The sequence below is a fragment of the Malania oleifera genome, chromosome 12, assembly GCF_029873635.1.
Source record: "Malania oleifera isolate guangnan ecotype guangnan chromosome 12, ASM2987363v1, whole genome shotgun sequence".
Classification (NCBI taxonomy): domain Eukaryota; kingdom Viridiplantae; phylum Streptophyta; class Magnoliopsida; order Santalales; family Ximeniaceae; genus Malania; species Malania oleifera.
Genome location: NC_080428.1, coordinates 16,543,896 through 16,566,026, shown reverse-complemented (window position 1 = coordinate 16,566,026; position 22,131 = coordinate 16,543,896). Strand labels below are relative to the sequence as shown.

The 22,131-nt window shown below is 38.7% G+C and overlaps 1 protein-coding gene across 4 annotated transcripts in view; it reads right to left on the bottom strand.

Annotated features, from left to right (window-relative positions):
• LOC131144065 (telomerase reverse transcriptase) overlaps nucleotides 1-22,131 on the bottom strand; it is a 120,606-nt gene that overhangs the window by 83,910 nt on the left and 14,565 nt on the right. For 3 of the 4 annotated variants that reach the window (XM_058092434.1, XM_058092433.1, XM_058092436.1), the window contains exons 3-4: nucleotides 10,333-10,398; nucleotides 10,065-10,233 (exon numbers count right to left, since the gene is read on the bottom strand). In XM_058092434.1, the coding sequence (XP_057948417.1) occupies nucleotides 10,065-10,233; nucleotides 10,333-10,398 (235 nt within the window). Of the gene's footprint in view, nucleotides 1-10,064; nucleotides 10,234-10,332; nucleotides 10,399-12,515; nucleotides 12,623-22,131 lie in introns of those variants that run through there. The other variant, XM_058092437.1, reaches the window with a different exon arrangement.

The window sequence follows — 22,131 nt, the reverse complement described above, 5'->3', positions numbered from 1 at the left end:
CCTTTAGCACATGTTCTCCTAGTCTTGCATCTAGCTCTGAGGGGACAGCCTTTGTTACACAAGGTTGATTCTGGTTCTCTACCAAACAACCGCAGAAGTTATTGAGGTGGTTTGAGTGGTCGTGATGGTAAAGATGGACAAGGCGGAGGCATTCCTCACAGGTCACTCATTGTAGACGAAGTAATCATACTATTCAGCAGTGTTGAGATCTCAACGGTAGACCTTCACGTGTTGCCAATGCACCACCACAGACTTCACACCTTTGGGGGCAATCAATGCAACCACCACCAACTCTAGACCTCTGGGATCGAGTGCGAGGTAATGAACTGTATCCATGTCAAAGGAAGAGTATTCCAAGTTCCAGCAGTATCAAGCATCACAACAAGCTTCTATTTCCATTGCATCTCTTGCCCAAACAAGTAATCCCACGGTATGCCAGTCATCCAATACTTCTCATCCTAGTCCTTGGGTCATAGACTCTGCTGCCACTGATCATATATACCTAATTTTTTCTCTACTGTTCAATATCCTTCAAATTTACCTTATATTTCTCTTGTTCATGGATACACCACTATAGTCAAGAGAATTAGGACTATAAATTCCACTTCTTATGTTTCTCTTCCTTCGTTTCCTTTCAATCTTATGTTTGTTAGAAACATTATTAAATCCATAAATTGTTCAGTAACATTCTTCCCTAATTATGCGGTTATTCAGGATTTGAAGACGAGGAAGACGATTGACCCAGGTCATGAAGCTAGTGGACTTTATCACTTTGAGCTACTATCTCCTTCTATCGCCCGCACTGCTGCTACCACACTGCTCCAAAACTCATTGTTGCCCTAGTCATCTTTCAATGGAAAAGTTGAAACATCTTGTTCCTAATTTTAATTCTAAGTCTAGTCTTGATTATGAGTCTTGTTAGTTGGGAAACCACCATTGTGTCCCTTTCGCTTCCCGAGTCAATAAACGAGATGCAAGCCCTTTCATGTTAACACATTCTGATGTTTGGAGCCCTATTAGAGTTATGTCCAAGTTGGGCTTCCGGTACTTCATACCCGTTGTTGATGATTATTCAAGAATTACTTGACTATATTTAATAAAAGATTGTTCCAATTTATTTCATATATTTTGTGCCTTTCATTTTGAAATAAAGACTCAATTTGGTTTCTAGTTCGAATACTTCGAAGTGATCATGCTAAAGAGTATTTTGGTCCATAATTCACTACTTATATGACTCAGTTTGGCACTATCCACCAATCATCTTGTGCCCTTATTCCTCAACAAAATGAGGTTGCAAATAGGAAAAATAAACATCCTTGAAATCACTCGCACCTTACTTTATCAAATGCATGTACCTAAAGTGTTTCGGAATGATATTGTCCTTACTATTTTCTATCTAATCAACAAGATGTCATCCTCTATTCTCAGTGATAAAATTCCCTACACCATTGTCTTTCCTAATTCACCTTCATTTTCTCTCCCTCCTATATTTGGGTGTGTGTCCTTTGTTCATCAACCAACTCTTGAGGTGGATAAGTTGGATCCTTGTGCTATAAACAATGTCGTTCTAGGTTACTCATATACTCAAAAGGGATATCATTGTTATAGTTGTGTGTTGCATCGCTTCTTTGTTTCTATAGATGTTATCTTCTTTGAGTCTACACCTTACCACGCCCAGTCCCTGAGTGCTTCTGCTCAATGAGCCTCTTCCTCTGCCTAATCTTCTAGATTTTACTTTGTTGTCCTTGTCAAAACCAACCAACTGGGTCTCCATGTAGTTCGAATCCTTCTCATCGTCTCGAACATCCTAATTTGCATGTGTATTCATAACCGTGGGTCCAAGGAAGAGAGTCCCCTCTAGCTTCTACTACAATGCCTTTGATTTCCTCATTTGATGATCATATTTCCCATGACGTTGATCCTCCCATTGCTGTTTGGAAAGGTAGATGCATAGGCATCCAACATCCCATTTCCAACTATGTTTGACATGACTTCTTATCACCTTCCTATTATTTTTTTTGTTTTACTGCTTTATCATCTACAACCCTTCCTAAATCTGTTTCTAAAGCCTAACCCACTCTAGGTGGAGGAGTGCTATGGTTGAAGAGATGAATGCTTTACAAGACAATGGCACTTGGAACTTGGTATCTCTTCTTCCTGATAAGTATGTGTTAGTTGTCAGTATACACTATGAAAGTCAACGTTGATGGTTGGTTGTGTGGCTCATCTAAAGGCCCGTTTTGTTGCTGAAGGGTATACTCAAGTGTATAGTTTGGATTATTCTGACACTTTTTCTCCAGCTGCCAAACTTACGTTAGTATGATTGTTCATCTCCTTGCCTAATACTTGTCATTGGCCTCTACATCAGTTAGATGTGAAGAATGTCTACTTGCATGGTGATCTTGAGGCGGAAGTCAATATGGAGCAATCACTTGGGTTTGTTGCTCAAGGTGGGTCAGGCTTAGTGTGTTGCCTCAAGGAGGCACTATATTGTTTGAAACAATTTCCCAGAGCATGGTTTGGTTGTTTCACTATTGCAGTGTTTGAGTTTGGTCTTCAACAGCATGCAGTGGATGATTTTGTGCTTTATCCTCATACTTCATCGAGTCGGATCCTTCTTGTTGTATATGTGGATGATTTTGTTATTATAGGTGACGATTATAAAGGTATTCAGAGTCTCAAACTTTTTCTACGGATTAAGTTTCAAACCAAAGATTTGGGATCGTTGAAATACCTCTTGGGTGGGAACTATTTTGTCAAAAAGGAAGTAAATTCATGATCTGTTGGATGAAATTGGATTGTTGGGATCCAAACCAGTTGATATGGCACATGGATCTTAACAACAAGTTAGTGTTGGATATGGGTGATTTGTTGCCTTATCCTGGACAATATCAGGGACTCGTTGAAAATTCGAATTATAGGCTTGTTAAAAAGTTGAATTATCTCACAATCACTCGACCGGATATATCTTTTGCAACAAGTGTTGTAAGTCAATTTTTAGATTCTCTGAGGACAAGTCATTAGGAGGCAACAATTCGCATCTTGAGATATCTCAAAGGTGCACCTGGCATAGGTCTTTCTATATCGTGAACAAGGTCACACTTATATTCATGGATATACAAATACAGATTGGGCTAGGTCGCCTTCTGACCAAAGATCCACAACCTAGTACTGTATCATGGTTGGTTGTAATGTGGTTTCTTGGAAGAATAATAAAAAACTGTCATAGCCAAGCCAAGGGCCGAATCAGAATATAGAGTTGTGGCTCACACTACTTGTGAACTTGTCTAGTTGAAGAACATGTTGGAAGAATTGGTTTTTTCACATTCTCAGCCTATGAAATTTATGTGTAATAATCAAGTTTTTCTTCATATTTCTTCCAACCTAGACTTTCATAAGCGGATGCAACACATTGAAGTTGGTTGCCATTTTGTTTGGGAGAAACTTGTGCAAAAGCTCATTACTACTGCTTACGTGAAGTTTGAGATGCAACTTGCTGATTTGCTTACCAAAGCTTTGGAAGGGTGCTTGTGTTGCATTTATTTTGTAACAAGCTAGGGGCATATGATATTTATGCTCCAACTTGAAAGGGAATGTTACAGGTTATTTATGTCTATTAGTATTATTATTAAGTTTGTTACTATGTTAACTAGTGAGAGTTAGTAAGGGTATTATTGTCATTAGAATGGATTTTATTTGTATTATAAATAAAGGGAGAGACCTATCTTCAAGTTAGGTCATGCATTTAATCAAAATCTCAACAGATCATTAGGACCATAAACGGAGGTAAGCCACCATGACCATTACCTACGACTTTTAAATGAACAAACACAGAAAAAGAACAATGAGAACATCCAATTTGCTAACAAATTTGGTATCCCAAATAATAATGCCCCTCGAGGAACCAATAAAAGCTAACCCTGTCCAGTCTTTAAATATAGAATCCAAAATGCTCCTAACAAGAAAACCATCCACCATCTCCAATTTAGATTCTTGGATCATAACAATGTCAGGGACAGGCTTGATTATAGTATCTTTAATTTGACAACATTATCGAGACAAGCCAAACCTCTAATGTTCCAACTCAGAATCTTCACTCTACCAACTTACTAATTGTAATCCTCCTTCCTTTCCTCCCCCCGCCCCCCCAAAAAAATAATTTATATGAGTCTAATTTTTGCAACTCTTTTTCCACTCTTTTTTCCTTTCATAGGCTCTAGGGGCAACAGCAATTTTGACAAGCTGGCCTAATGGGTTAACTACAAAGCACTCCAATTTATCTAAAAGGTCCTATGGGTCCCAGCTGCCTCTCTCACCTCCCAATTGGTCAAGGATTAAAGTCCCTTCTACAAAATCTAATCTCTTTGGCAAGAAAGATGATTTGTTTGAATAAAATCAACTGCATAGGTAGGATGCCTTTTCTAGAATTAAATGACTCATTTTAAAATATCAAAAGTTACAGACCCAAAAGTAAGAGCGATACAAGGATTTAGAGGAGAAGAACAACACAAAGATTTCCCCTAAAGGTTATCAGCAACCAAGACTTTCTAATCAAAAATATTTTTTGAACCTACAGAAAAACTTGAAAGAAACTTACCAGATTGATTAGAAGAAGATGCCCTAACAAGAGTCCCTACCTCCTTCGAGAGTGCCTTTTGTGTTGAGTTAGCAATTCGACACTTACTCTAGCAGTTCTTTGAGCTTTCAGCATCCTCTGAACTAACTATATCTTCCAAGTCCGAAATTCCCTAGGAGACAGCCTGGACATATTTCCATATTTTAATTATAACTCTCTCATCTGATATCGGATTGGCGTGATTCAAGTGGTGTTGGAAAGCTTACGGAAAGAGTTACAATTCATTGTGAGATAGTATTTCTCTAATCCAGACGTTTACTAGGTCAAAAATGGGCCACAATCCAAGCCCGTCCAAGTCTGAAATTCGCTAGGAGACAGCCTCGATATATTTCCGTATTTTAATCATAACTCTCTCACCTAATATCGGATTGGCGTGATTCAAGTGGCGTTGGGAAGCTTACGGAAAGAGTTACAATTCATTGTGAGATAGTATTTCTCTAATCCGGACGTTTACTGGGTCAAAAGTGGGCCGCAATCCAAGCCCGGAAACCAGAGGATATTTTTCAGCATTTTTTTTATTATTCTGTTTTCAGGGTTTTGTAGAGGGGACATATATAAGCTAAACTTTTTTGTGAAGAAGAGGGTACTGGAGACTTGAAGGTTTTCTCTAGAATTTATTTGTTTTTCATCTTGGCATGGAGAACTAAATTCTCAAGTAGACCTATGGATGTGCACACTAGATGGTATTTTCAATTTATTTTTAATTTATGTACCTGATTTTCAATTACTAAACTCCTATGTTTTATCATTCTCAATTCATTGTTGATGTTTTCTTCTCCGAATAATCATATAATTTATTCTGTTTATGGATTCAATCATGCTTTTTCTACTGAATGGATTAGTTCTTTGATTATGTTTGGATCAATTATTTATCTATATTGATTTACTTCTTTGCTGCAATACCGCTCCCTGAGTATATTGTCGTCGTTGGATTTTCTCAATAGGGATAATAATTTACGTATACTAAAAGTGGTGAATGATTTTTCAAAGGGTTACATTTGGTTTAATTTTGGTTTATAAATCTATACCTTCCAATTGGGAATTTTGGGAATTGAGTTCCCAATTGAGTTATTCAATGACTTAAGAATAATTAAAACACCGGATTTGTGCAAGGGATTCTTGATGCTTTACTGTTCGTAAAATTTGGTTTATTTGCTCCTTCAGCTATTGTTTTAATTTGTCTCTCTGTGGAATCGACACCCCAAAGTTGTGCTATAACTACCACGTTATTCTTTGGGCGTAATCAGGACTCTCTTCCTTGGAGCTGCCATCGTGAATACACTTGCATATTAGGACAATCGAAAAGATGAGAAGGACTCAAACAACATGGAGATACATGTAGTTGATTGAGCAAGGATAACAAACTAGAATCTGGATAATTAGGCAAAGGAAGAGACTCACTAATATCATAAGCACTCAAGGACTAAGTGTAATAAGGTGTAGACTCAAAGAAGGTAACATCTACAAAAACAAAGAAGCGATGCAGCATAGGACTATAACAACGATACCCCTTTTGAGCATATGAGTAGCCCAAAAAGACACATTTTATAGCACGAGGATCCAACTTATCCACCTCTGGAGTTGGTTCATGAACAAAGGATACACATCCAAATAAGCAAGGAGGTACAAAGAATATCGGTGAATTAGGAAAGAGAATGGAGTAGGGAAAGAACAAAGGACGACATCATGATGATAAGTTAGCAAGCAGTAAGTACAACATCACTCCAAAACACTTTAGGTACATGCACATGATAAAATAAGGTGCAAGGGATTTCAAGGATATGTCTATTTTTCCTCTCCGCAACCCCATTTTGTAAAGGAGTGTGGGCACAAGATGATTGATGAACAATATCAAACTGAGTCATATAAGTAGTGAATTGAGTATTGAAATACTCTTTAGCACTATTAACGTATTTGAACTAGCAAACCATACTAGTTTTATTTCATAAGAGAAGACATAAAATATATGAAATAACTCAGAACGATCTTTTATTAAATATAGCCAAGTCATCCTTGAACAAACATCCACAAAGGTTACAAAATACCGAAAATCCAACTTGGACACCACTCTACTATGACCCCAAACATCATAATGGACTAACATGAAAGGGCTTGCAGCCCGTTTATTGACTCGAGAAGCAAAAGGGACACAATGATGTTTTCCCAACTGACAATACTCACAATCAAGACTAGACACGAAACTCAAATCAGGAACTAGACGTTTCAAATTTTCAAACGAAGGATGACCAAGGCAACAATGAACATGGAGAGGTGTGGTAGCAACAGTGCAAGCAGTAGAAGGAGGTGAGGCTCAAAGTGATAAAGTCCACCAAATTCACGGCCTCCTCCAATCGTCTTCCTAGTCTTCAAATCCTGAATAACCATATAATTAGGGAAGAATGTTACTGGACAATTCATGGATTTGGTAATCATGCTAACGGACATAAGATTGAAAGAAAACTTGGGAATGTACAAAACCAAAGGAAACGAAATAGAAGAAGTGGGATTATAGTCGCAATTCCCTTAGCGGCAATGGTGGATCCATCAACAAGAGTAACAGACAAGGTATAACTGAAGAGTAGAGAAGAAATTAGGTATACCTGTGATATGTTCAATGGAAATGAAGTCTATAACCCATGGACTAGGACGAGAAGTACTAGATGACAGGCAAGAGATGCAATGGGAAGAGAAGCTTGTTGTGACGCTTGATATTGTTGGAACTTGGAATACTCTTCTTCTAACATAGATATAATACATTGCCCCCAACTTGGCCCCAAAGGTGTGGAATCGGTGGTGGCTGCATTGGCAACATGTGAAGGTCTACAGTAAAGATCCCAACACTACTCAAATAGTATGATTACCTCAACTACAACGAGTGCACTTGTAAGTGCCTCTACCTCGTCCATCTCTACCACCACGACTGCTTGAACCACCTTAATAACTTCTGCAATTGTTTGGTAGAGGACTAGAATCACCATGTGTGACAAAGATTGTCCTCTCAAAGCCAATTGCAAGAGCAGGAGAATGTGTGCTAAAGGAAGCACGAAGGACACGAGAATAAACATTGGCAAATGATGGCAGCTCTAACTGCTAAGTATCTAGGTCCGGATTACCTCAAACTCGGGTTTCAAGCCCACTAGCCCACTAAAACCTGAAGAATTGTCATCCGCTCCCTCTGCTTCTGCATCTCACAAACATTAGTGGTTTTAGGTTGCACGATGTTCGTGATTCGTGAGGTTTCACTATGAAGATCCCAGCACTACCCAATCATATAAGCCCCTCATACATGATGAGTACACTTGTGTGGCGAGCCTCTACCATGTCCATCTTCCTCCATGAGTACTCATACCCCCTCGAGAACTTTTACTACTACTACTTAGGTGATGGCCAAAACCACCTTGAGTAACAAATGCAGTCTTCTTGGAACAAAAGGATGGAATACTTGACCACGAATTGAATGGATACTAAAGGAAGCATGAACTATGCGAGAATAAATATCAACAAAGGATAACAGCTTTACACTGCCAAGAATCTAGAATTTGACTGGTTTGCTCTAGAGTCATGCTAGCTAGGACTTGAAGAGTTGTCTGCTCCCTTGGCCCTTCCATTTATAGATATCGGCTATTATGAGTTGCACAATATGAAGCTCTTTAAGGATGCATTTCATCTCTACATAATGCTAATACACTCATGTCTCTTTGTTCTGATTGAAAGAACTCAAGGAAAAGATCGTAAATGCAAGTTATGTTACTAGAGTATGAGAGTTTGACATAGTCCTAATTTCCTTGCATACATCCAGATGCAACAAATTTGTGCAATCTTGAGTTCCATTTTGTTCCACTATGAGGAGACAATAAATGCACCTTCTTGCACCCATATTTCCTTTCGTTTGTCATCATTGGGTCCAAACTAAAACAAGTGGTTAGACTTGCCTAAGCCTGTCAAATAGATCTTGAAAGCCTTAGACCACTGCACATAGTTTCTTCCATTCAACTTCTCTGTCGTAATCTACATCAACAAAGAAACATATGTTGGGACTCAAGGACTCCATCCCACCATCACACACCACTAAGACCACAAACGAACAAGATAAACAACTAGAATAAAACACAAGCACAGCATCATAACACTGTTTTGGGCCCCCAGTGAACTCAAACACCACTAACAGCCTCGACAATACCATACTATCATTACCAAAGTTCCGTGCACGAACAACTAGAGGTTGGATCCTTTGATAAAAATCCATCACCGAAAACTTGATAATATGATTTATAGAGATTCAAACTATATAGGACCAAAAACATGGCTGTATGAAGCTTCACATAATGATGCATGGATGTGAGGGAGCGTGAGGGAGGCTCCAACAATGAGATTACAGGGCTTGAAAGATCAACAGTGTCTGTGGGTGGCTATACTGTTGGTTTTGCAAGATCTTAAGTGGTTTTGTTGTTCCAGAACATGCAGCATCATCCAGGAAATGTCTAGCAACTGTTGTGCCTTCAAGCAGCTGCTGGGTTGGTTTTCAGGCCTGAGGTGTTGCTAGCAGCTCTCTTGTGCATGTGGAGGATTTTCGGTTCTAGGACTCAATTTGGAAGTGCCTACAGCACTTGGGTTTAGGACCTAACACCATGCTCCAAAGCCATGTTAACAGTTTGTGTAAAATGGAAAGCCTAATCATAACAATAGGTCTTTTGCTCTATTTATAATGCATGTCAAGTACATCACAATGACCATAATACTGTCACTAATTCAAGGTTGCTAACATGGTAATAATACTAAACAATCAATAACAACAGCTTCCCATGAAGGTAATTGGAGATGCAAATCTTTCCTGCTTTTTCTAGATTCTGCCAGAAACCCAATTACCTACGGTGGCCAAACCTCTATTGACTTTTCAAGACTCATAAAATCAAATATTCCAATCTGCAACAGAAGTAGTGCCAAAACACTGCCTAAACATAGTCTTTTTAGAGATTCGTTTCATTAATCCAATATAGTCAAACATAGTCCTTTTAGAGATTGTTTTCATTAATTCAATATAGTATATTCAAACTATCCCATCGTAGAAATTTATTAAATATATTTTCAACTTCTTATATATTTTTTTTGGCCAACAATCGCTTGTAAACTAGTGGACCAACCAGGTTTTTGGTTACGCAAATAGGCTTTCATTCAAAACAATGGTTAGAGATGCTTATGTCCACATATTTTGTATCCTCACAAAAATCACCATGTGCCATGTTAACACTGATAATCTTGCAAAAAAAATAATAATTCAAAATTCAAGCTACTTTGGATAAAGAAAACAGAAGCTTTAACCTCATATTATATGTATCATCTTTTTCTCAAGAAAAGGAAGAGCACTGAATAAAAGTTGACAAATATTAGCAACACTTCAAGACAGGAATATGTTTCAACCCTTGATTACCAAAGTCAACAAGAGAAGGATATTGTCGTTTAGACTCTGATATACATTTAGAGAACCTGGGGCATAAATCTATAATAGGAGGACCTGCCACCTGGTGGTGGCTCTTAGGACCAAGGGGCAAAAATATTGAGCTATACTTTAGTAGATAAGCCATGAAATCATCCCCAACCTGCACATAAACAATGAATCTAAACAATTTAAGAGAGGGAGAACATAGTAAGTTAACATTGCTGGAGAAAGGAATAAAAAAAAAGCAAACATTAGTTACCCGTCTTAAGAGAAGATCCCATGCTGAACAAGTTAGAAGCTCCAAAATGGGACTTGAACGGTTACACTGTTACATAGAGATGAAATTTTTTCAATTTTATGTTTATCACAAAAGAAATATATTAAGAAAGACGAGAAAGTTACAATCTAGAAGAGGACAACATATCTTCATGGAAGGAAACACAGAAATTTTAAAAATAAAAATACAAAGAAAATAAAAGCAATGGAAAATAGAGCCAACAAACCCTACTTAAGAAAATCCCTCTCTAAATCAAAAACAACGACAAGTCTTAAGTCCCACTGCATGGGGTCGGATACATGAATTCTTTTCTACCAATTCACACGATTAAGGGCATTTTCTTAAGAGTTATTAAATCCTTTTTCACCATCTCATTCCAAGTTATTTTAGGTCTACCTCTACCCTTTCCTCTTCTACTACCAATAACAATAACTAACTCACTCCTCATCACTAGTGTACTACTTGGCCTCTGTTTTAAATGCCCAAACCATCTAAGTCACTCCTCTCTTATCTTATCTTCTGCTAGTGCTATGCCTAACTTTTGGAGCAGTAACCTTCCAGATGAAATGATAGAGTGGGAAACAAGAATTGGAGTGCATCAAGAAGTCAAAAAAAGGATTGACAAGAAAACACTCCAAAGTGATCCAAAGACCAAGACCAAGACCAAACATCCCTGCCCAAAGAAAGATTACTCCCATTCAATAGAGATAACAAAGAAGACAACTCCACCAACTCCCTATCATAAAGAGGTCTCTTAAAATGGAGATTCTAGGAAACAAATGGGCTACTCAAATCCCGAACAAAGAAAGATATGGCCCTATTTTGCTCAGAGCTCAATCGAAATAGATAAAGGAATGACGTGTATAAGGATGCATTGTCACATCCCTGGTTTTTGGCACGTGACCGGCCTTGACTCCATCTAAAATCCAATGGAGTCACTAGGCCTAGGCAAGAATTTGTTTTACAAATCATCATTTGGAAACAAGTTAAAATCCAATTTAGAGTGAACATTTGTTGAAAACACAAGACATATATATATACAAGCTCTTTACATTGGTTTGTACTTTACATACAACATTTTTCACACTCCCTAATCTGCATACATAACCTCCAAAACTAAAGACACGCTTAATATCCTTATCGTCTTCCTGCCAACTTGTCATACATGTCAAAATGGTAGTATCTTAGAGAAATTTACAAGTGGATCTCTCCTTTAGTTTGAACCTGAAATTATTAAGGAATAGGGTGAGCAAGCAAAAGCTCGGTAGACATTCTTAACTCCCTCTTATTCAAATAAGGATTTTAATACTTAACACATGATTTCTTACATGTATGCAGGATCATAAGGTGCATGAACACACTCTTCGTTCAAAACAATATGCATGAACACACTCTTTACTCTAGGCAATCTGTTAATCTAAAGTGACCATCACAAAACATCCAAATAGCATGCATTACATTTTTTTTTCCCAACATAGCAGTGCTGTATCAACATACGCATACACAAGATTTGCCATAGTATTAGAGGGTGACCACGTAATGTGGGTTAAATGGGGAGGAGAGATGACTTTACATGTATTCTCTAGAGATTTGTAATGAATACCTAAACTAGTGACAATGCTTGTATGGTTGTTCTTTTGAATGAAATAACACAAGTAGTCCTTTTCATTATTATATCTTGTTGTCTGAGACTAAGATGTATCCTATCGTGTGATGAATATCCTTTATACATGAATGTCTTGCCTATATGCTCTATTGTCGTTTATAATGACGCGGTTCTCATTTCCAATCGTTTTCAGGACTTATCCGGTGCTCATGTTTGCAGGGTTGAACTTGTGATTATGGGCCGACTCAGTTGGGGGAGAGCTCACGCAGAGTGCCGCGCGGCCCTTCATTGAGCCTTATTTGGGGGTCCATGACACATAGCAAGTAAAACCATCATCCTTACAAGATAAGTATCTATGACATGAAAATTTCCAACTAAAGAATATATGCAACTATGATAACCAAAGAAACATATATGTATTATGCAGCCATATCAAGTAATTAGAGATAACAAGCTTAAATCTTCCTAACTAGGATTCAATTTTATACAAGTTTCTACCCTTGTTTCCTTTAAATACCCAAAATCCATAAGTGAATAAATGAAAATTAAGAACACCTACTTGATTTTCAGCTTCTTCTAACTCAGTTTAAGTCTCCCTCTGAATTTCCTGTATTTTCTCCTGATTCTCTCTGAATTTTCCTGATTTTCTGCAGAGTTCTCCCTCCCCCCCCCCTCTTTCTCTAGAAGTAGGGTTTTCAGCAAGAGGCTGCGGTATTCTTGTCTGTGTTCAGGCTGCTCTGCAGGGCTGGAAAGGTAAAGATAGCAGGTGGATACATGGCAGGACCGTAGCAGCTGGTGGCAACAGGGTTCCTACATTGCTGACATCTGTGCGTTAGGTGTCTGTTGCTGATTTTTCAGAGCTTCCAGGTGGCTGCTGCTGGTTTGTAGTGCTGCCAGGTGTCACACCTGATTTCAGCATGCCCCATCTTTTTTTTTTTGCTCTCTCAGGCCCAACTCTTATGCTATTTATGTTTTAGCATGATCCTCATAATTTGCTTTCATCTAACCCCCCCCCCCCCCCCACTACCACTAATAAGTGAAATGGAATTTCCAATATTAGTCAACACTACTCAAATAAATGAGAGTATGGTTATTGTCGCGACGTCCCCACGGAGCAAGGGTGCCCGGGGTGGGCGAAATGAAAAAAGTGATTTGAATTTTCGTGAAAAGATGGAATGTTGGAGTCGCCACTAACCTTATGAAGTGTGATTAGAACTCATGATTACTACCCAATTAAGGGTAGAATCGGTGTGCATTACCAAAGTAGGGATCGGGAGTTCGTTTATGCGAGGGGAAGGTACTAGCGCCCCCTACACACCTGCTCTACGAACGGTACCTAATTAATTGAAGATTATCCCAAATTTAATTCAATAGCCTTTTGTTTTCCTCCCATTTGAAAAATTACAAAATGCACATGCAAATAAATAGATCACACAAGTATTTACATAGTGTACAATATAAATATTTCCCTCAGAACTAAGGCATACAATACTCCAAAGAGCCCATGCCCCGTTTTTGAAATCATAGAGAAAGAAAATCAAGAAAATATTTAACGAAAATAAGCTCCCGGAATTTGGAAATTTTATAGGATTTTTCTAAGTATGAAATGATAGTTAGGAATCTCGGGAAGGTTTGGAACTCATTCAGGATAAAAAGTTTATGAAAACAACATTTTGACCTCAAAATATTTTTTCAATTTTTCTCCAATTTTTCAGAATTTTTTGCAATTTTCCCATATTCTTCCCGAATTTTAAGTAATTAAATAGGATACAAAAAATAATTTGAGCAAAATAATGAAAATTAAGTCAAAAATATTTTATGAACTTTATAGTGAATTATTATATATTTAAATAATATAATACATATAAATAAATAAAACATTAAAAGGAAGACCGGATCAGAACCGGTATAAAGGGCTCAAACAGTCCCAGGGGAGGACCAGTCAGGGAATCAACGGCTCATGGGGGACCGGTTCAAGCTAAGGGTCAAAGCCATGTGTCAGCAGTTGAATAGCGGGTCACGGTGACCCGAATCAGACGCATGGCATCATCAAGCTGGTTGCTACAACATGCCAATTGAATGGCTCTCGGTGAGCCGCGTGGTCTCTTGAATGAGTGAAGGTGGAGATGCCACGTGTTGGCCATCAAATGGAAGAGCACATACAAGTAGGGTTGGTGGCGGGGCTCAATCACGAACGTCTTTGGAAAACCGGGATCTGACGGTGGGGGTGAGGCGTTCCCGGATTGTTGACATGGCTAGATCTTGACCGTGCAGAGAGGTTTAGATCGAGCAGTGGGAGTGGACACCCCAGATAGATGACGTGGCCTTGATCTGTGCCGTTCTAGGAAAGCACATATCGAATGGCCAGGGGGTAAGCATACATGGATTGGTGACGTGGCTAGATCCGAACCGTCCCCGAAAAGCACAGATCATGCGATTCAAAAGGGAGTTGTGTACGTTTCAACGTGCATGGACATGGTTGATCCACGTGTTACACATCGGTGGTGGATCAGACACCACGTGTCACAATCCTATGGCTTCAAGACGAATGATATTTAAACCAAATTTTTTCTCTTCCTTCATTTTCATTCTCCCATTCTCGAGACAACCTCTCTTCCTCCATTCTCCTTCCTCCACCTGTGCGAAAACCCTAATCCCCTACGAACCTTACCCTCTCCTCTCTGCAACCCCTCTGCTTCTACAAATCTCCTCCTTTCTCTGACCCGAATCTCTTTCTAATCTCTCTTTTCTTTCTAGCAACGCACACAACACATAGAAACCCCAATCTCTTATTCAAACACCCCCCCCCCCCTCTCACTTTCTCCTTCTCGAGCTACTACTTCCAGAGGCTTTCAAAGCCTTTCTCTCAATCTCTCACTCACCGCTCACTCGAAAGCCCTAGATTTCTTCTAACTCGGCAGAACCCTCTGAATCTCCTCCTCTGATTCTTCAATCCTAACCCTAACTCTCAACTTCTCTATCTCTCTCAGAATCTCTCTCGATTTCTCTGTTCTTTTTCAAACATGTGTTCTTAGAATCCCTACAAGCCCTGGATCTCTCATCCTTTCTTCTCAAGAATCTTTCCTTTCTTTTGCAACTCTCTCTCTCAGATTTTTTCCTATTTCCCAAAACCTTAAATTCGAACACTCCCCCCCCCCCCTCTCAAGCTCTCGTGGTCAGATCTGGATATTCTGGGAGCCCTCGGTAGGACTATGGTGAATGGCGAACACCCGGGGGGTGTTTCGAGACAGAGGATCGATGTAAACCTAGGGAGGCTCCTTCGGCTTCCAGAAAAGTCACACAAAAAAGATAAGTTTTTTATTCTACCTTATTTTTGGAATTTTTTTTTTAATTTTTACGTGTATGATCTAAGTGTGATGTTGTTTGTGATCTGTATGTGGCTATTCTAATGATCCTAGGTTTCAGATCTTGGATAGGTTAGGGTTTGGTTCCAGGGTTGGGGTTGAGGATGAGTTACCTCGTCTCAATCAATGGGTCATACCAATGTTGACTCGCATAAGTCAAACCCCTAGGGTGTATTAACTCGGGTCAACCCGAGTGGATCGTGACATGCATGGGCCTCAGGTTACTTTTGAAACGAGCCTTGGGTTAAGTTTAAAAAATCGGGTGTTGAGCCTCAGGTTTAAAAAAAAAAAAAAGGTTTGGGGATTGTTTTAATGTTAAATGGGGCTCGCAGTTGTAAGATTAAATTGGGCCTGGGGTTTTGAAACTCGGGCAATGGGCTTGGACTTTAAAATGGGAATTGGGCTTTGGTTTAAAGGATAGTCGGGGCCTCGGGTTTTATTTTTCAAAACGAGTTGGGACTCAGGTTATTTTTCAAAGTGGGTCGAGGGAGTTCAAACCCGAGTTCGGGTTCGGGTTTTGGACCCGATCCGAGGGGTTTAGTTCGAGGCTCGGGTTTGGTTCAAAGGGCTTGGGTATTCGGCTCAGAGTTCAGCTCATGGTGGTCGTTTGGGACACTCGGTGTTCAGCTCAAGTTCAAATGCGAACCTGAGGCTCAAATATAGGTACCTACATTCACATTAGCACACACAGGGTATTGTATAGATTGAACAAGACCAAAAGGGGACCTTTAAATCTTACCTTGGTCTTTCCTCTCCTCCAGTCTTCTTCTCCAATGGGTAGGACTGTGGGCGTCTGTTCAGGATCAGCTCCTCGGCTTTGCTTCGGGGCTCTGAGTAAGAAGGCACTACAGAGTGCCTTCTCAAATTATGTCTGTCTGAGCTATTTTCCCTTGACTGCATTCTGTAATGCTCTCTGCTCTCTCAATTTTTGCAAAGCTTTCTCTACTGCTCTCAATTCTGCAGAGCCTTCTCTAATGCTCTTAATTTTGCAAAGCTTTCTCTCCTTTCTAATTCTTATTTCCCCTTTGTTTTTCTCATTCTAATTGTTCGTCCCTTGCACTGTGCAAGACCCCCTATTTATAAGGAGTCTAGGCAGCTCATTTGGCGCCCAAATGCTTTCCCTCTAACAAAATTGTTCTAACAGAATTCCCCTCCCCTTTATTCCTGCAATGGCAAGGAATATTTTAACAATTTTCATTCCCCATCATTGCGCACATGTGGATTTTATTTATTTATTATTATTTTTTCCTAACTTTTCTTTCTAATTTGCTACTCATGATCCTTCAAGCTACTCCAGCTGGCGACCAAGGATTGGAGCTTGCTTGAATTTTCTGTTTTCCTATGTATTCTCATGTATGTATTTGCACTATACTTTGCTTTATATTTTCCTGTATTTTCTTTTGCATTTCCCCGTATTCTTTTAGTTGTAATTTTTTGCATGTGCACTTTTTGTATTTTCTTCACCACGTATTTGCTATGCGGTTTGCAAACGCCTCTCTGTAACTAAGAACCTTGGGCCCATGCCCTTCCTTTTTAATAAAATATGTGACCTCATGCATGCATTCCTATTTTGACTGAAACCCTATATCAAAGTTGACCAATCTGGTAACGAAAGTATGACCTTGAGTTCCCGGAAACAAACGGACCTAGACTCAAAATAAAAATGACTCGAAAAAAAATAAAATATAAGGGACTTGAAAAAAGGACTAAACTAAAGTTAGGACTCAATTTTAAGGTTAGAATTAAAAAACTCAATTTTTTTTTTGAAAATACCCGGACTTAATTCAAAGTATCGGGGCTCATTTTAAAAATAAAGGAAATCAATTTTGAAATTAAGGGACCCGATTAAAAGTAAACAGTACTTGGATTTGAAATAAAAGGACTCAATTTTGAAACTCGGGACTTAGGGACTTAACTTTGAAACTCGGGACTCAAGGATTCAATTTTAAAAAGAAAGGCTCAGGGACTTAATTTTGAAAAAAAAGGCTCCATTTTGAAATAAAACCAGGACTCATTTATCAAGACTCAAGACTCGATCGGATTTTCAAAAAGGGTCCTCTGATTTTCCGGATTCAAAGTCAACTTTTATTACGCTGGGTCTTCTCAGAAAGGCCTAGTTAAAATTGAGGTGTCAACAGTTATCACATGCATTACCCAGCCAAAGGTCTTTCCAAAAACAGATCTGAGAGCCCCTCACAACCTCAAGTTTAGTGTAAGGGATGAAAGAAGGGTAAATATGAGAAATAGACCTCCACGGACTCCCCAAAGAACATATTAACCTAACATTGGTAATCCACCCATTCTCATCCAACCGAACTTGCTTCTTATTACTCTATGCCAAAGGGGGCAATTCTTCTAAAGGGAAGCGGCATAGCCATTTAGTTAAAAAAGCCGCATTTTAAGACATCAACTTCCCCAGACCCAACCCTCCCTCCTTTTTTGACCTACAAACCTCGCCCAACTAACTAAGTAGTCCCTGTGATACCCCCACAAAATCATAGAAATTGTCTAATGTATACCTCTTCATACAAATCTTCATTAAAAAAAAAAAAAGCATTTTTCACATCCAATTGGTATAAAGGTCAATCAAAATTAACTATCAATAAGATAAATACAGGAATAGAATTAAATCTAGCAACAAGGGAAAAAGTCTCATAATAATCAATACCATATGTCTAAGTGTACCCCTTGGAAATCAATCAAGTTTTAAGTGGTTCAATACAGCCGTCGAGAAAATATTTGACGATGTAGATCCAACAACACCAAACTACCACCTTACCAAAAGACAAATCTACCAAATCCCATGTCCCTCGAGTGATCAAGGCATCCATTTCTATATCCACTGCATGCTTCCACCCAGGGTTAGCAAGGGCTCCAGCATGTGAGCAAAGGATAAGAGACAAAGAACATTTACAAGGCAAAAGAATGGATAGAACTATGAAGGTGTTGAGCTGAAGCAAGATGAACAACGAGATAAGCAATTAATGACTGCTGAATACATGTTCATGTACCTTTCCTACGTGCAATTGGCAAATCCAAGTCATGCTAAGATGGATCTCCAAAAGGAGAAGTCGAACCAATGAAGGGCAAAAAAGGTGGCTGCACAACGGTAGCAAAGTCTATGCTTGCTTTCGTCATTCACAAACACTCAACTATTTCCTTGGATCAATAGCTGATGAATTTAGAGGAGTAGAAGTTTTCTCTAAAGGGATAGGGTAGGGCTAGGGGGATCAATGCACTAGGGGGAGCCAAAAATTATTGGACTAAAAATATATTTATCCCATGAAGACCCAACACTAGAGAAGTAATATGTCCCCACATCTCCACTCAAATATTTCCTGTGAGTGAGAGGATTGTAACATCTATATCCTTTCTAAGTTCTCCAGTAGCATACAAAATCACATTTAATAGCATGAGGAGAGAACTTGTCCTGACCTATATGCGGAACATAAACAAAACATTGCACCCAAAGACACGAAAACAACAAAGAAACATGGATGTTTTTTAGTACATGATAGAGAAGGGAATTTGTCCCCCTAGAACACTGGAGGGCACCCTATTAAGTAAGACATAGGCTATAATAAAAGCATTACTCCAAAGGGTCTTAGGAACTTGCATATTAAACAGTAGAGACTGTGCTATGTCAAGTAAATGTTTATTTTTCCATTCCTGTACTCCAATTTGCTGACGGGTATTTACACATGATGTTTGGTGAATCATTCCTTTGGCTAAGCAAAAAGACCTTTTTATAGCAAAAGAAATTCATTAATAAGAAGAGAATTTACAAGGGGGGGAAAAGGCATCTCCCAAAAAAAATCTAGAACAAACCAAAGAAAAACTAAACATTAAAAAGCAGAAATCAATCCAACCAATCCTTCCCATCCCTATTTAAACCATGAAACCAAACCTGATAAAACATAAAGAAGTCAAGAACTGAATCTTTTCCCACACCAAATATGAATTCAACTTCTTCCTATAAAAAATCTGTGCATTACATTCTAACCAAAGACCCCATAAAACTGCATACTTAGTACATTTCCATAACCAGCAAAAGAATTGATTAACAAATCTTCCACTGAATAGGGGCAGACCCAACTCTCTTCCATAACACCAAACAATTGATTCAAATCCTCCATGCAAAATCACAATGCAAAAAAGGTGAGAGGTTGTTTTTGAATTCCTATAATAAAGCATGCGAACATCTGGGGAGAGAGCCTTCAAAGGTCTCCTAATATGCAACAAGTTATTGGTATTAATTTTGTCAAGTGCAACCAACCAAGTAAAAACGCTTTAATTTTCGGGGGTAACTTTAACCTTCCAAATAACTGAATAAAAGGAAAGGGATCATTTGAATAGGTCAAAAATTCAAGAAAGATTTACAAGAAAACACCCCCTAAATGATCCAGACAGCAAAGAATGAACATCCCTACTCGAGGATAATGCACAATTGTTCAATATGGAAAACAAAGAAGAGAACTCCACCATCTCCCTATCATTCAAGGGTCTCCTAAAATGAAGATTCCAATAGACTGGAAATCTCCTCCCATTGTCCACAAAGAAAGAAATAACTTTGTTTGGCTCAGAGCACAATCTAGAAAGATGCCAAAAAAAATGAAAAAAGAATCATTCCTAAGCCATAGGTCTTCCCAAAAACGAATTTGGGATTCCTTCCCCACAACAAATTTAGTGAGAGGGGTAAAAATAAAGTAAATCAGGGAAATAAACCTCCACAATCTCCTCAAAGAATCTCAAGCTAGCATTGGTATTCCATCGATTCTCATCCAACCCAAACTTACTGCAAATAACTCTATGCCATAAGGAATTATCTTTCAAGGGGAATCTCCACAACCATTTAGCTAAAAGAGCGGTGTTTTTCGACACCAAGTTACCAAGACCCAATCCCACCTCCTTTTTAGACTTACTAACCTCTACATAGTCTACTAAATGATCCCTACAATACCCTAGACCAAACCACAAAAAATCCCTTATTATTCTCTCAAGCTTGCTCACAACTCCAACTAGAATTCTAAAAACAAATAAAAAATACAAAAGGATGCAAGAGAGACAAACCCACATACTCAAAATTCTACTGCCAAAAGAGAAACGAGCACCCTTCCAACCATCTAATCTCTTCGTAATCCTCTCCACTACTAGATTCCAAAAATCCACCTAGCTAGGATTCCCACCCAGTGGAACCCCTAAATAGGTTAGGGTCCATTCCAATAAACCACACAATGCATCTGTTGCCCAAACTCTAGTCCTCTAATCGAGTACGTTTAGGGCTAGCAAACCACTTTTCCCCATAATAATCTTAAGCCTAGGAACTCTTTTAGAAACATAAGAATACACAAAATTATTCTAAACGAAATACTATGTTCATTAAGAAAGAAAATGGCATCATCTGCAAATTTAAGATGAGAGACTACCACGCCCCCTTCATTCCCCACATATATCCTTTAATAAACTCTCCATCAACTGCCCTATCCAACACCCTACTTAAAACATCAGCTACAAATACGAACAAAAAGGGGGATAATGGGTCTCCTTGTTTAATGCCCCTTGAAGCATTAAACCAAGATTTAGGTTCACCATTAATAATAACTATTAACCACACGTTAGATTGGCAGCCCCTAATCCAACTCTGCCATCGCTCCCCAAAACCCTTTTTCACAAAGACCTTATCTAGGGAACTCTAGTTGATTCTATCATAAGTTTTCTCGAAATCTACCTTAAAAACAAACCCCTTCTTCTAGAAATAGAATTATTCAGCACCGCACTCAACCTATTAGTTAAGAATAGTGATAATCTTATACACACTAGAGATAAGACTAATAGGTCTAAAATCCTCCACCTCATAAGATCTAGCTTTTTAGGCAGTAAAGCTTTCCACCTCATAAGATCTAGCTTTCTTAGGCACTAATGCTATAAAGTTTGAGTTGATACTCTTGCTCAAAATCCCATTCTCTTAGAACTCATTGAAAACTTTCAACAAATCAACCTTAACTATCTCCCAACAATCTTGACCAGATTCGGAGCCTTATCTCTATCCCTCCCAAAAACCACCCCCCTCACTTCCTCCTCATTAAAAGGTCTCTCTATCCAAATCAATTGATTAGCAGAGATAGATCCCAATCTAAACCCTCAATTAGAGGTCAATTAAGACTATCCTTTAAATACGCATTGTGAAAGAAGTCAGCAATAATAGAAGATACCATACATTGATCACTAGTACTCCTTCCGTCCCCCCAACTCCAGCTCCTTAATCAAATCCTTCCTCTTACTTCCATTGACTAATCTATGGCAAAAAAAAAAAAAAAAAACAGGTTTTCAATAACCGTCTATCACCCATTTAAATTTTGTCGTCTCCAACTCCTTATTTCTTGAAAGATCACCTCTTCCAACTCGTTTTTAACAAAGACTCTTCTACTCTCCTCGCTGTTCGACAACATTACCTCCTCCTCCTTTCTATCCAAACCCGCCAACTCGCTCAAAAGAACAAATTTTCTAAGCCTATATCACCAAACTCCCCCTTATTCCAAACTTTCAATTTTTCCTTCAACCATATTAACTTCCTCATGAATCCCAACCCCTCTCCACATCCTCTCACCATGATCCCTAACCAAAGGCTTAAAAGTCGCATGGTTAAGCCAAAACAACAACAACAACAACAAAACCAAGCCTTGCATCCCACTAGGTGGGATCGGCTACATGAATCCTTCTCCTCCAATTTATGCGATCATGGACAATTTCTTTCAACAACTTCAGGGCTATTAAATCCTTACTATCTCATTCCAAGTTATTTTAGGTCTA